Source organism: Melospiza melodia, chromosome 28 (genome assembly GCF_035770615.1).
Source record: "Melospiza melodia melodia isolate bMelMel2 chromosome 28, bMelMel2.pri, whole genome shotgun sequence".
Classification (NCBI taxonomy): domain Eukaryota; kingdom Metazoa; phylum Chordata; class Aves; order Passeriformes; family Passerellidae; genus Melospiza; species Melospiza melodia.
Genome location: NC_086221.1, coordinates 6,936,042 through 6,948,941, shown reverse-complemented (window position 1 = coordinate 6,948,941; position 12,900 = coordinate 6,936,042). Strand labels below are relative to the sequence as shown.

General features: G+C 53.8%; 1 protein-coding gene across 1 annotated transcript; it reads right to left on the bottom strand.

Moving 5' to 3' along the window:
- Nucleotides 1-800: 800 nt before the first annotated feature.
- Nucleotides 801-12,066, bottom strand: FRS3 (fibroblast growth factor receptor substrate 3). The gene is made up of 7 exons (XM_063177943.1): nt 11,985-12,066; nt 9,102-9,219; nt 8,845-8,933; nt 7,397-7,583; nt 4,255-4,416; nt 3,188-3,339; nt 801-2,413 (listed from the first exon to the last, which is right to left on the bottom strand). The coding sequence occupies exons 3-7, from the start codon at nt 8,908-8,910 to the stop codon at nt 1,547-1,549; spliced, it is 1,434 nt and encodes a 477-aa protein (XP_063034013.1). The 5' UTR covers nt 8,911-8,933; nt 9,102-9,219; nt 11,985-12,066; the 3' UTR covers nt 801-1,546.
- Nucleotides 12,067-12,900: the final 834 nt, after the last annotated feature.

The following is a 12,900-nucleotide window of genomic DNA, read 5'->3' as shown; positions in this document are numbered from 1 at the left end:
ACCCAGAGCATCCCAGAGCACTCCAGAGCATCCCAGAGCACCCCAGAGGATCCCCGAGCACCCCAGAGAATCCCACAAGATCCCAAAGCACCCCAGAGCATCCCAGAGCACCCCAGAGCACCCCAGAGCACCCCAGAGCATCCCAGAGCACCCCAGAGCACTGCTCTCCATCAGAACAGGCACAGAAATCCAGGGAAAGGCCGAGGTGCCGCGCGTCCCACGGGGAGGGACAAGGGGACATCCCAGGGCAGCCCAGCGCCACCCCGGCATCGAGACAGAAATCCACAGCAAAAGGCCACGAATGTACCCAGAACCTGAGCCCTCCCAGGCCCACAGCTGAGAGAACAAAGTGCACATCCCCTGCTGCCACCGAGCCGGGCTGCTCCCAGCCCCAGCCGGGCTCGTGGGTGTCGCTTTGATGCCGCTCCAAGCTCGGCTGCCCGGCGGCTCTGCTCCCACTCCCACGGCTCCCATTCCATTTCCCACCCACCCCCCGACACTCAGCCCCCCCAGTTCATACATTCTGCATGCCCAGCCGCTCCTCTCCACAGTGTTTTTCCCCCAGCTGGTGGCTCAGCAAAGCCACCAAGCTCTTTTGGGACCCGTCCTCCCAAGCAGGAGCGAGCCCCGGCGAGCACAGGCTGCAGACTGGCACCAGTTTGGCAACGAACTGGGATGCAAAGGAGCGGCTCATAAATAAATAAGTAAACAAATAAATAAACCCACAGCACTTCTCAGTAGCTGCCAAATAGAACCCTGGTAAAAAAAAAAAAAAAAAAACCAAAAAAAACAAAGCAGGGTATGGCACAAGTGAAGTTTTCTAGACCAAACTTCCAGTCTCCCTCATGGTTGTGGCCTTTCCCTCCTCTTCTAAAGCAGGGGAGGGAATTTAAGGATTTAGGCAATCAGGTTTCTGTGATCACAGTGTGTGCCCATGGCTCTGTGTCCTCCTGGTTTCATTGCAGCTGCCCAATTGAAATTGGATCTGAGACAGGGACAGAAGGATAAAAGCTTCAGGAACGAACAACGAGCTGAGGGGGGAAAGGCCACGGCGTGAGCTCCTCATCTCCAGGCACCACTGGCAGCACAAGGCAAAGCCCAGCTCTGGAGTGGCCCCACCACGGAGCTCTCCTGGAGGTGTGAAATCCACGAGGAACAAGCTCCATTTGCACAGAGCTCCTGAAGCAGCTCAGTTTTGGGAGCACTGCCCCGAGGCACTGCCCAGCTGCCTCTGCCCTGCCCCAGCCCAGGCTGCGCCACCGCAATTCCACCCTCAGAGTCACCACACATCCCACAAGGCTTGAAAAACCACCACACATCCCACAAGGCTTGAAAAACCACCAAACATCCCACAAGGCTTGAAAAACGAGCAACACACAGAGAGGGGAGGACAGACAGACAGACAGAGCCTCAACAGCAGCAGCTGCAGGAGCCACGCTGGGCCCCGGCGATGGCAATGGCGAGAGAGGGAGCCACACTCAGGGGGGACAGGACACAGAGAGGGGCAGGGACCAAAGCCATGACACGGGGCTGGCACTTGGGGCCCTCAGAGGGGCAGGTCAGTGCTGTTGTGGCGAGTTTTCCTCGAGGTGCCATCATCCCTGGGCAGGGCCCGCTGCAGGCTGGACATGGCCGCCGTCTTCTTGAGGTCGATGATGGCATAGGAGTCGGTGCGGCGGGCACCGGGGCTGCCAGGGGCCGCCACCCTGGGCTCCTGTTGTCCCTTGCAGGCCTCGGGCTCCAGCTCCACCTGGATGTAGTTGAGCTGCCGTGGCGGCTCCGGGCAGGGCCGGGGGAAGTCGAAGCTGAAGACGTTGGGCAGGCGGCTGCGCCGGGGCCTGGGCAGGAAAGCGCGGCGCGGCTCCGAGCCCGCGGGGTTCTGCAGGGGCTCCTCCTCTCCAGCCTCAGAGAAGCCGTTTGGGGATGGTGTGGGTGCCAGGCCAGCGTCCTCATCCCTGTGCTGGGCCGGCTGCAGCTCCCACACCGGCGGCAGCGCCGGCAGGTTCTCGTAGTGCAGCAGCGCCGAGCGGCGCTGGGAGCAGCTGCCGTCCTCCCGGGACGCCTTGGGGCGGCCAGCCCGGCACAGGGACGAGCTGCTGGGGGCCACCAGCCCGTTGAGGTTCTCATAGACACACTGTGGGGACGGACAGCCCTGCTGGCGCTCGTTGTTGTTGTTGTTGGGGGCGCAGAGGTGAGGCCGGCATGGCCGGGGCTGCCGGCACAGCCGGCGGTAACCCGAGGTGGGAGCCAGCACGAATTTCACCTCCCCTGGCTGCAGGAGGACCTGGGGGCTCCGGTCTTCCAGGGAGCAGCTGTGGTTCCTAGGGGGGAAAGGAGGGTGGGCTTCAGGCAGGGGGTGCAAACAGTGGCGGCCCCTCGGCTCCGGCTCGCCGGTGTTGACGTAGGTGTGGGACTGCAAGGAGAGAGAAGCAGAGGGACAGTGAAAGGAGGAGACAGCACAGGCCAGGGCAAAGCAGCTGAGAAACCGCCAGGAGAGGGGGATTCCTCAGAGGAGACGGGATTTTGGAAGTTGGGGAGGTTTTGGGAGGTAAAACGTAGGAGTTGGTTTGGGTTTTGTGGGCTGGGATGAGAGCGCAGCTGCACACACACGCCGCGTGTCCTCATGGATGGACAGCTGCAGGAATTTCCCTGCCACAGACATGTTTTATGAAAAATCCTTTCCTGAGAAGCCTCAAAAACAAAATGTAAACAATAATTATCTACTGCTGTAGAATGCAACAAGTGCATCTTCGATTAGTCCATATTAATTATTTCTAATTAATGGCCAATCACAGTACAGCTGTCCAGACTGTCTCAGTGTGTCACAAGATTTTATCATTCTTTTTCTATTCTTAGCTAACCTTCTAATAAAATCCTTTCTTCTATTCTTTTAGTATAGTTTTAATATAATATATATAATAAAATAATAAATCAAGCCTTCTAAGTCAGAATTTAGGTGTTTGTGTGACAGCTGGCAGGTCACTGCCACCCAAATACCAACGAGTTGAGGACAAAACTCAGATTTTTTTTGACAGAACACCAGTTCTGGTGAAGTATCAAAGAGGAGGAGCCACCAGGAGTAAAATGAAATAAAGAGAATGAAAAGAGGGACAAGGTGTGAGGATCCCCTGAGCTTTGGGTGACGGAAACCCAGAACTGCAGCCAGCAGAGCTGAGGATGGGTTTACCTGCTCCTCAGGCCCCAGGAGAGGGTGGGTAGAGTCTTCCCCCGCAGAGGAATGTCTCAGGCTGCTCACTGAGGGCTGCTGGGCTGCAGAGCAGGACCGGGATTCTCCAGGGAAGCTGTGAAATCCATTGGGAAGCCCAGTGTAGCCCAGACCTGTGAGGGAATCAAGGCAGAGGAGCATTACATTGGTACAAAATAGAATTATTACACTTCCAGAGGGAGCTGGGCTCTTGTGGACACCCTGGAAGGTAAAACCAGCCTGTGCAGGCGCCATCCCAGGGCCAGGCCCTCCTTTGAATCTAAAGAATTCCTCATGGAGACAGGAACTGAGCCATTCCAACGCTCCAGCAGAACCACATCTGGCACTGCAGGAGGACTGAGCCTCATGGAATGGGACTGTGCCACCACCAAGGAATGGGACTGTGCCACCACCCTGACCTACAGAGTGTCAGGCCATATTCTGACTGTCAGGGTTGCTCTGTGTTACTGCATTTTTATTTTATTTTTATTTTTTCCCTAATAAAAAAACTGTTATTCCTCCTCCCATATCTTCCCCTGAGAACCCCTTGACTTCAATAATCAGGAGGGATTATAATTAATTTATTTTTATTTTTTTTTCCCTAACAAAGAACTGTTATTCCTATCACGCATCTTCCCTTGAGAACCCCTTAATTTCAAAATTACAATTATTAGGAGGGAAGGGGGTTTAAATCCTCCATTTCAAGGCAGGTTCCTGCCTTCTTAGCAGGCTTTCCAAACCAAGACACAGCCCAGCCCTGTGCTGTCCCCTTGCCACCATGGAATGGGACTGTGCCACCACCCAGCTCCTGCTTTGATTCTGTCAGGGCTGCTTTGTATTACTGCCTTTTTACTTAATTTTTTTTTTCCCTGATAAAAAAATCGTTATTCCTATCACACACCTTCCCTTGAGAACCCCTTAATTTCAAAATTACAATTATTAGGAGGGAGGGGGTTTAAATCCTCCATTTCAAGGCACGTTCCTGCCTTCTTAGCAGACTTTCCAGACCAAGGCACAGCCCAGCCCCGTGTCCCTGTGCTGTCCCTTACCGGGGGGGCCCTGGGGGCTGTGGGCCAGCTCCCCCTCCGCAGGGTGGCTGCTCCTGGTCACCACCACGGGCTCCTCCACCACGTTGATGCTGTTGCACTGCATCAGGTCCTGCAGCAGGTTGAAGATCTCCTCTGCTCTGGAGCACTTGAAGGCAAAAATCCCTGCCAAGGGGACAGAGAGAGAGGAGGGTTAGAACAGCGAGGAAATGATCCTGCTTTAAAAAAAATATTTTAAAATATAAAAAAAAAAATTAAAAATTTAAAAAGATGCGTTGTTCGCATTCCTAAATGAATTCTGATTTATTCTGCTGTTGTTTAATGCCATCAAGCCACAACTAAGAACCCTGTGGATTATTCAGGAAATAACAGCAGAAATCATGGGAAACAGAATGGTTTGGGTTGGGAGAGACCTTAAAAATCATCCAGTTCCACTCCCAACCTGCCAGAAGTCCAGGCTGGCTTTGAACCCCCTCAGTGCAGTGGAATCTCAGCCCACACAGGTGTGGGGGGCCGGGTGAGCCGCTCCCCTCTCCTGCTGAACCCCAGGGGAAAATCCAGGCAGTGACTCCTCAAAGCTGGGCTGGGCCCCGTGCACGGGAGGGAGGGATGGAAATGTAAAATAAAATAAAAATAAAAATAAAATAAAATAAAATAAAATAAAACAAAATAAAATAAAGTAAAATAAAATAAAATAAAATAAAGTAAAATAAAATAAAATAAAATAAAATAAAATAAAATAAAATAAAATAAAATAAAATAAAATATAAAATAAAATAAAAATAAAATAAAATAAAATAAAATAAAATAAAAAATAAAATAAAATAAAATATAAAGTAAAAGATAAAATAAAATAAAAAATGAAATAAAATAAAATAAAATAAAATAAAGTAAAATAAAATAAAATAAAATAAAATAAAATAAAATAAAATATAAAATGAAATGAAATAAAATAAAATAAAATATAAAATAAAATAAAAAATAAAATAAAATAAAAAATGAAATGAAATGAAATGAAATAAAATAAAATAAAATAAAATAAAATAAAATAAAATAAAATAAAATAAAATAAAATAAAATAAAATAAAATAAAATAAAATAAAATAAAATAAAATTTTTTAAAAAAATCTCTGGGATTGAAGGAGCAGCCCAGCCCAGGAGCCAATCCCAGGCTGGCACACACACACACAGCACAGCCATGGCAACAGGAGCAGCCTGGCAACAAGGGCTGCTCCCAAACATCCTCATTTTCCACCAAAAAACCCAGCTGGATCTGCCTTGCATCAGGTGGGGAGCAGCATCAGCAAGGAGGGCTCCAGGTAAAATTAATAAGCAGGATAAAATCCTTTAAAGAAGGGAGAAAATTCAACAAAACACATCACCCCTCCCATTTCTGCCTGATAAAAACTCTGCAGGGTGTGAGAGCTCTGCTTCATCCCCCCTGCCTGGGCCTGAACAGAACCAAACCACACAGAGGGCAGAACTTTTATCCCTGGATTACATTTTCACCACTGCAAAAGGCAAAGCAGAAAGCAAAGGACAAATTCCCTGATGGGAGAGGAAAACCCCACTGAAATAAACATTAAAGAGCAGCAGATGCCAGCGCAGATTCACACAGACCCTGAGCGCTCACGGGAGCCCTTTTGGAGTTTACAAACACATGAACAGAACGAGGAAACAACTTTTGCTTCTCTCCCAGGGGATGCAGACGCCAAGGAAATGCTCGGCTCTTTTAAAAAGCATCAGAGCCAGACTGGTGAAGGAACCAGGAGGCACCAGTGTAAAACTGCGATTCCTCAATTCCCAGACTATTCCCAGTGCTGCTGTGACTTGGCACCAGCTCCCGGGTGAGTCACTTCCCTCTCCATGCTCTCAACATCAGGGAAACGTGGTGGGAAACCTTCTCCTCTGTCACAGAGTTCCAAAATCAGAGCTCTGAGCAAATTGAGGAGAGCAAACTGGGAGGATGGGACTGCACAACCTGGAGCTGGAACTGGACAATTGACCCCAATATGGAAATGGAGCAAAACTTATAAAAGTGTGAAAACTCATGACTCTGAGTCCATGTTGGATGGAGCCAAGGCTCTTATGCTGTATCCCCGAAAATTCACCTTGGGCAGGCAGGATGGGGGGACAAGGTGAGGGGACAGGGACAGCCCTTCCCCAGCAGCCCTGTCACCATATTTTAATAAACAGGGGTCACTGTCACTGTATTTTAACAAATCCCTACTTTATTCCTTTAACTCTGTCTAGGTAGCCTCTCCAGGCATCAAGGGGAGAGAAATCTCAGCATTGCTGCTCCCAGGGAGCCCCCAGGCACTGACCATTTATCCAGGGAACCCCTCAGGCATGGATCCAGCCCCCAGGGAGCCCCCAGGCCCTGCCCCTGTCCCGAGCACTGACCCTGGCCAGGCACTGCCACTTCCCCTGTCCCTGTCCCTGTCCCTGTCCCTGTCCCTGTCCCTGTCCCTGCCCTGCCCCTGTCCCCTGTCCCTGTCCCTGTCCCTGTCCTGGCCAGTGTGACAGCGGCGGCCGCTCTCGAAGGAGAAAAGGTCAGACTCAGAGCCCCCCAGGCACTGTCCCTGTCACTGTTCCTGTTCCCCCTGGCACCGTCCCTGTCCCAGGGAGCCCCCAGGCCCTGTCCTTGTCCCCCCTGGCACTGTCCCTGTCCCAGCACTGACCCTGGCCGGTGTGGCAGCGGTGGCTGCTCTCGAAAGAGAACAGGTTGGAGCCAAAGACCTGCAGCCCCTCTGTCCCTGTCCCGTCCCTGTCCCTGCCCTGTCCCTGTCCCCCCTGGCACTGTCCCTGTCCCAGCACTGACCCTGCCTGGTGTGGCAGCGGCGGCCGCTCTCGAAAGAGAACAGGTTGGAGTCGAAGCCCCCCAGTCCCTGTCCCTTTGGGCACTGTCCCTGTCCTCAGGGTGCTCCCCTGTCCCTGTCCCTGTCCCTTTGGGCACTGTCCCTGCCCTGTCCCTGTCCCAGCACTGACCCTGCCTGGTGTGGCAGCGGCGGCCGCTCTCGAAGGAGAACAGGTTGGAGTCGAAGCCCCCCTGTCCCAGCCCCTGTCCCTGCCCTGTCCCTGTCCCTTTGGGCACTGTCCCTGTCCCCAGGGAGCCCCCAGGCCCTGTCCCTGTCCCAGCACTGACCCTGGCCGGTGTGGCAGCGGCGGCCGCTCTCGAAGGAGAACAGGTTGGAGTCGAAGCCGTAGCGCCGCAGGCTCAGGTACGGCCACCGCACGGCGTCGCGCTTGTGCGAGTGCAGGATCAGCTCCCGCCGCGTCAGCTCCATCACCCCCGAGCCCAGCTCGTGCCCCTCGTCGTCCACGTTGGTCACCTGCAGGGACACCGGTGCTCATTAACAAATTAACGTTGGTTAATTAAGAAACCGCCCTTCTGTCATCTCCGTAACGCACTCCGCGCGTTCTCCGTGACGCGCTCCGTGTGTTCACAGTAACAGGTTAACATCAGAATTGTTTTTCATTCTTTCTTCTGATCTTCTCAGCAGCCTTTCCCAAGAACAACGATTGGGAAAGTTGTGGGGAACTCCCTGGGCACTTCCAAGGCACGACCACCCTTTCCACGAGGAAATTCCTGCTGCTTTCCAGCCCAAACCTCCCCTTTTTGGGACACACAACACTTTGGACCTGGTTACCATAAGAGATTTGATCATCAGGATGCCTTGGCAAGAACAACCAGCTCTGAAGATTGCAGGAAGATCAAACCAGGCTGGCTTACTGGATAAGAAAATCACACCAAGATCTCTGCAAGCGAGAGATGTTGTAAAATACTAAATTTTGTTTATGTGATGATTAACCAGTCATTGCAGCCTTCCCAAAATAGTATATGAGCATAGGTAGTCCACAATAAATTTGGATTTTTAGTCCACAATAAATTTGCATTTTTCTGACCATTTCTCAGAGTGTCCCTGTCTCTCTCATCATTGCTGACCTCCCCAGCCCAGCCTGAGGCCGTTCCCTCTCTTCCTGTCCCTGTTCCCTGGGACAAGATCCCAAATTGCCCCTAAACCTCCTTTTCTCCAGGCTCAGCCCCTTCCCAGCTCCCTCAGGATTTTCCAGACCCTTCTCCAGGTGCTCCAGCCCCATTCCCTTCCCTCCAGCCCCTCCACATCCCCCATGCTCTGAGCACCCAGAGCTGGACAGGGCCCCCAGGTGTCCCTGAGCAGCTCCAGGCACTGCAGTTCCACGGATTTCCCCCATTTCCTGCAATTCCACGGATTTCCCCCATTTCCTGCTGCCTTTTCCCCAGCTGCCAGCAGGGATCCGTGGCTGGCAGGAGCTGGCAGCCCTTGGCAGCTCAGCTGCTCTGTCTGGAGCACAGCCCTGAGCAATAAAAGGTTCTTCTCTCCAGTCCCCCCCATTTCCTTGCATTTCCCAAGCAGAGGCAGTTTAGCAGCAAACACAAACTCGTTTTCAGCAGGAGTTTCTTAAGGAAAAAGGGGGAAAAATAAAATGAAAAACCCCCAAACTAGAAGTGATGAATTTGCAAATCCTCTGGAGGGATGTTGGTGCGCAGGAGTTTGCTCTCCCCCGAGATGTCCCAGACCCTCTGATGGGGTTGGAAGGACACAAATTTACCTTGAATTTGGTGGGATGGTTGTCTGGGATGCTGTCTGGGCACAGACAGCTGCAGCAGCTCCCCATGACGCCAGGCAGAGAGGAAATCCCTGGGGACAGGACACAAAAGGTGGCACAATCAGATCCCAAATCCCAAATCCCAAATCCCAAACCCACCTCCCCAGCCGTGCCCTCCCCGTCCCAGCAGGGCTGGAGCCCCAACTCTTTGCTCTGCTCCTTGATTAATGTCACAAATGTTAATTAAAACCAATTCTTACCATCAGGCAGTTGTTGGATTTGTTGTGGAGGAGTGAGAAGGAGCTCCCACTGCAGTCCCTCTATCTCCCTCGGGATTTCATGGCAAGCAGGTTTCACCTAAAACATCCCATCTTCTACCTGGCAAGGAGAACACAATTAAACAATGATAAAAGCAGAGAAAATGAAAAAGCAGGGGGTGGGAGAGTGACTGAACTTCCCTTCAGACAACCCAGGGAAAGCAGGTGCATTTTGTGTTGAATTAATTACATTTATATCAACACAGAAAACTCTGCACAGCAATGAAAAATACACAGCTAAAAATAATTTTTAAAAAATTTAAATAGGAGATATGTTGTTTCTTGGCTTTGGGATCTTAGAGAGGAGTGGGGTTTAGCAGGGTGAAGGAAATAAAAGTGAGCAGCCAGGGGTGGTGAGGCAGCTGCTGCTGCTGCTGAGGAATGTGAAGGTGCCTTCAGTGCAGGGAAGGTCCTTCAGGGTCAGAGAACAGCAGCTGCTCTGCTTTGGAGGAGGAGAAGGAAAAAAAAAAACCAACCAGAAAGCACAAAAACTCTGATATCTGACCCAGAAAACACAAAAATTCTGATATCTGACCCGGTCAGGGCAAGGATCAGGCAGGGAGGAGGCACTGAGGAACACTCCTGTGCTCAGCACTCACAGTGAGAAATGCTCCTAGGTTTTTCTGTTGATTTTTTTTTTTTTTTGAAGTGTAGTGAGAAATGAGAAATTCTGTCATCCCTGATGGGAACTTGGGCAGGTGACAGGGGATGATGCCAGGTGTGCCCTGAGAGCAGCTCAGTGTCTCCACCTGATCCACCAGGATCCCCAGCCTGGCACCAGGGCAGGAAAATGCAATTTGGGACCTCCTTCCATTGGAAACCTCCTTCCATTGGAAACCTCCTTCCATTGGAAACCTCCTTCCATTGGAAATCTCCTTCCATTGGGAATATCTTTCTATTGGAAACCTTTTTCCATTAAAAACCTCTTTCCATTTGGGAACCTCCTTCCACTGGGAGCCTCTTTCTACTGGAAACCTCTTTCATCGGAAACTTTTTTTCATTGGAAACCTCTTCCCATTGGAAATCTCCTTCCAGCTGGGAACCTCTTTCCATTTGGAACCTCCTTCTACTGGAAACCTCCTTCCATTGTAAATGTCTTTCCATTGGGAACCTCTTTCTGCTGGAAACCTCTTTCATTGGAAACTTTTTTCCATTGGGACCCTCTTTCCATTTGAAACCCTCTTTCCCTTGGAACCCCTTTCATGCAAACTTTTCTCCATTGGGAGCCTCTTCCCATTGCAAATCTCTTTCCATTTCAAGTCCCTGCCTCCCACTCCTCCCAATGAACCCACAGCTCGCAGAGTGGCAGAGCTGCCCAAGGGTCCCACTCCATTTCTACATACCAAAAACAGCCCCATAAATCACCTCCCACTGCACCCCTCGGCCCTTGCAGAATTCCCCACCGTGCCCCACGCCCTGCCAAGCGCCCAGGAGAGAGGAAAAGTTTCTTTCTGTGCGAGCTGAGAACAAACAAAGGCGGTGCCAGGTGCCCTCCTGCACACACCTGCCAGCCCTAGAGCAGCACCAGCCCTTCCTCCCCTGTGCCACCCCACACCCTGCCCCAGACAGCCGAGGGATTTATTTATTTATTCCCTCACAGGAATTCAGCACAGATCCTGCTCCAGCTCATCTGGGCGCTGGGGGCTGGCTCCTCTCTGCCTGGGCTCTCCCACTCCCACCCCAGCAAATCCCTCAGGAATAACAGCAAGGAGAAAATATTCTGCCTCTTCTTTCTTCACTCCTCTCCCTCCACGCCATCTGTGAGGGGTCAGCCTGAAGTGCTGTGGCTTACCAAAGGCAGTTTTTACACTGAAAACAGAACAAATAAACTAAAAACCCACCAGGAGCTCCCTGAGCACTCCCTGGGTGCTTCCCCCTGCTCCCCACAGGTGAATTTTCCAGCAGCATCCCTTCCACACAGCCACAGAGATTCCCAACTCCCCGGGCTCCTGCCCTGCACTCCCAGCTCTCCTCCCCAGCCCTGTTTGCCAGTTCAGAGCCCAGCCAGGCCCTAAAACCACCCCAAGAGCCCAGCACGGCCCCACAGCAGGGCTGGGTCCCTCCTAAGGCCACCAGCCCCATCCAGACTCCCCCATCCCAACCCAAACCCTCCTCAGCCCTGCCTGGAGCAGCCTCTCCCAAATTCCCAGCTCGTCCCCATCCTCCCAAAACCCCCTCGTGCCTTCACCCTCCTTAGAGCCAGAGCTGGAGAAGGTTCCCCGAATCCCAAAGGCTCAGGAGGGGGCTCCCTGACACAGACGGACGGGGGACAGACGGACACCAGGTGTGGAAAAGCAGCTGGACCCACACCAGCCCCTCCAGGACACGCAGGGACAGAGCCGGGAAAAGGAGGGAGCAGGGGGGCAGCTCTGGGGGCAGGAGGGGCAAAAAGGGGAAGGGGGAAAGAGGAGAGGGATGGGGGATTGAGGAGGGGCTGCAGGGAGGGAGAAGGGGACGGAGAGACGGGGAAGGGGACGGAGAGATGAGGAAGGGGATGGAGAGAAGGGGATGAAGGGATGAGGAAAAGGATGCAGGGAGGAGGAAGGGGATGGAGGGATGAGGAAGGGGATGGAGGGATGGGGATGAAGGGAGAAGGAAGGGGATGGAGGGATGAGGAAGGAGATGGAGGGATGGGGAAAATGATGGAGGGAGAAGGACGGGCCTGCAGAGCCCGTGGGAACGAGGGCGCAGAGGAAGAAGGGGCGAGTCCCGGGGGGCTCCCGGGGATTTGGCTGCGAGGAGCGGCGGGGGCAGCCCGGGGAGGGCACGAGGGGAGGGGACGGGGGCGATGCCGCGGCCCCGCTCGCTCCGGGCGCTGCTCGGTACCTGAGGCGCTCCCGGCTCCTCCGTCCGGGACCTGCGGCCCGGAGCGCCCGGCCCGGCCCTTCCCGGGGCCCGCAGCGCGTCGGGGCCCCCGGCCCGGCCCTGGCCCTGCCCGGCCCGGCGGGTCCGGGGGTCCCCGGTGGGGCCCGGAGCGATCGGGGCCGGGCCGGGCCCGCCGGAGCAGCGACACCGCGACAGCGCCGCGCGGCCGCCAGGGGGCGCCAGGGGGGAGCGGCCGCGCCGAGGGGGCGGGGCCCGATGGGCGGGGCTTGGGTGGGCGTGGCCTGGTGGGCGTGGTCAGGGTGGAGGTGATGGACGGGCGGGTTTAGGGGGTCCCGGGAGGATTTTGGGGGGTCTGGGGAAGGTGAGGATCTGAGGAGGGTCAGCGGAAAGGTTTTGGGGGTCTGGGGAGGGTTTGGGGGGTCACTGAGAGGGTTTGGGGGTCTGGGGAAGGGGATCTGGGAGTCAGTGAGAGGGTTTGGGGGTCTGGGGAAGGGGATCTGGGAGTCAGTGAGAGGGTTTGGGGGTCTGGGGAAGGGGATCTGGGAGTCAGTGAGAGGGTTTGGGGGTCTGGGGAAGGTTTGGGGGGTCACTGAGAGCGTTTGGGGGCCGGTGGAGGGTTTGGGGGTCTGGGGAAGGGGATTTGGGGTCACTGAGAGCGTTTGGGTGTCGGTGGAGGGTTTGGGGGTCTGGGGAAGGGGATTTGGGGGTCACTTGAGAGCGTTTGGGTGTCGGTGGAGGGTTTGGGGGTCTGGGGAAGGGGATTTGGGGGTCACTGAGAGCGTTTGGGTGTCGGTGGAGGGTTTGGGGGTCTGGGGAAGGGGATTTGGGGGTCACTGAGAGCGTTTGGGGGTCAGTGGAGGGTTTAGGGGGTCGGTTGAGGGTTTGGGGTTGTCACAAAGGGTTTGGGGCCGTCAGT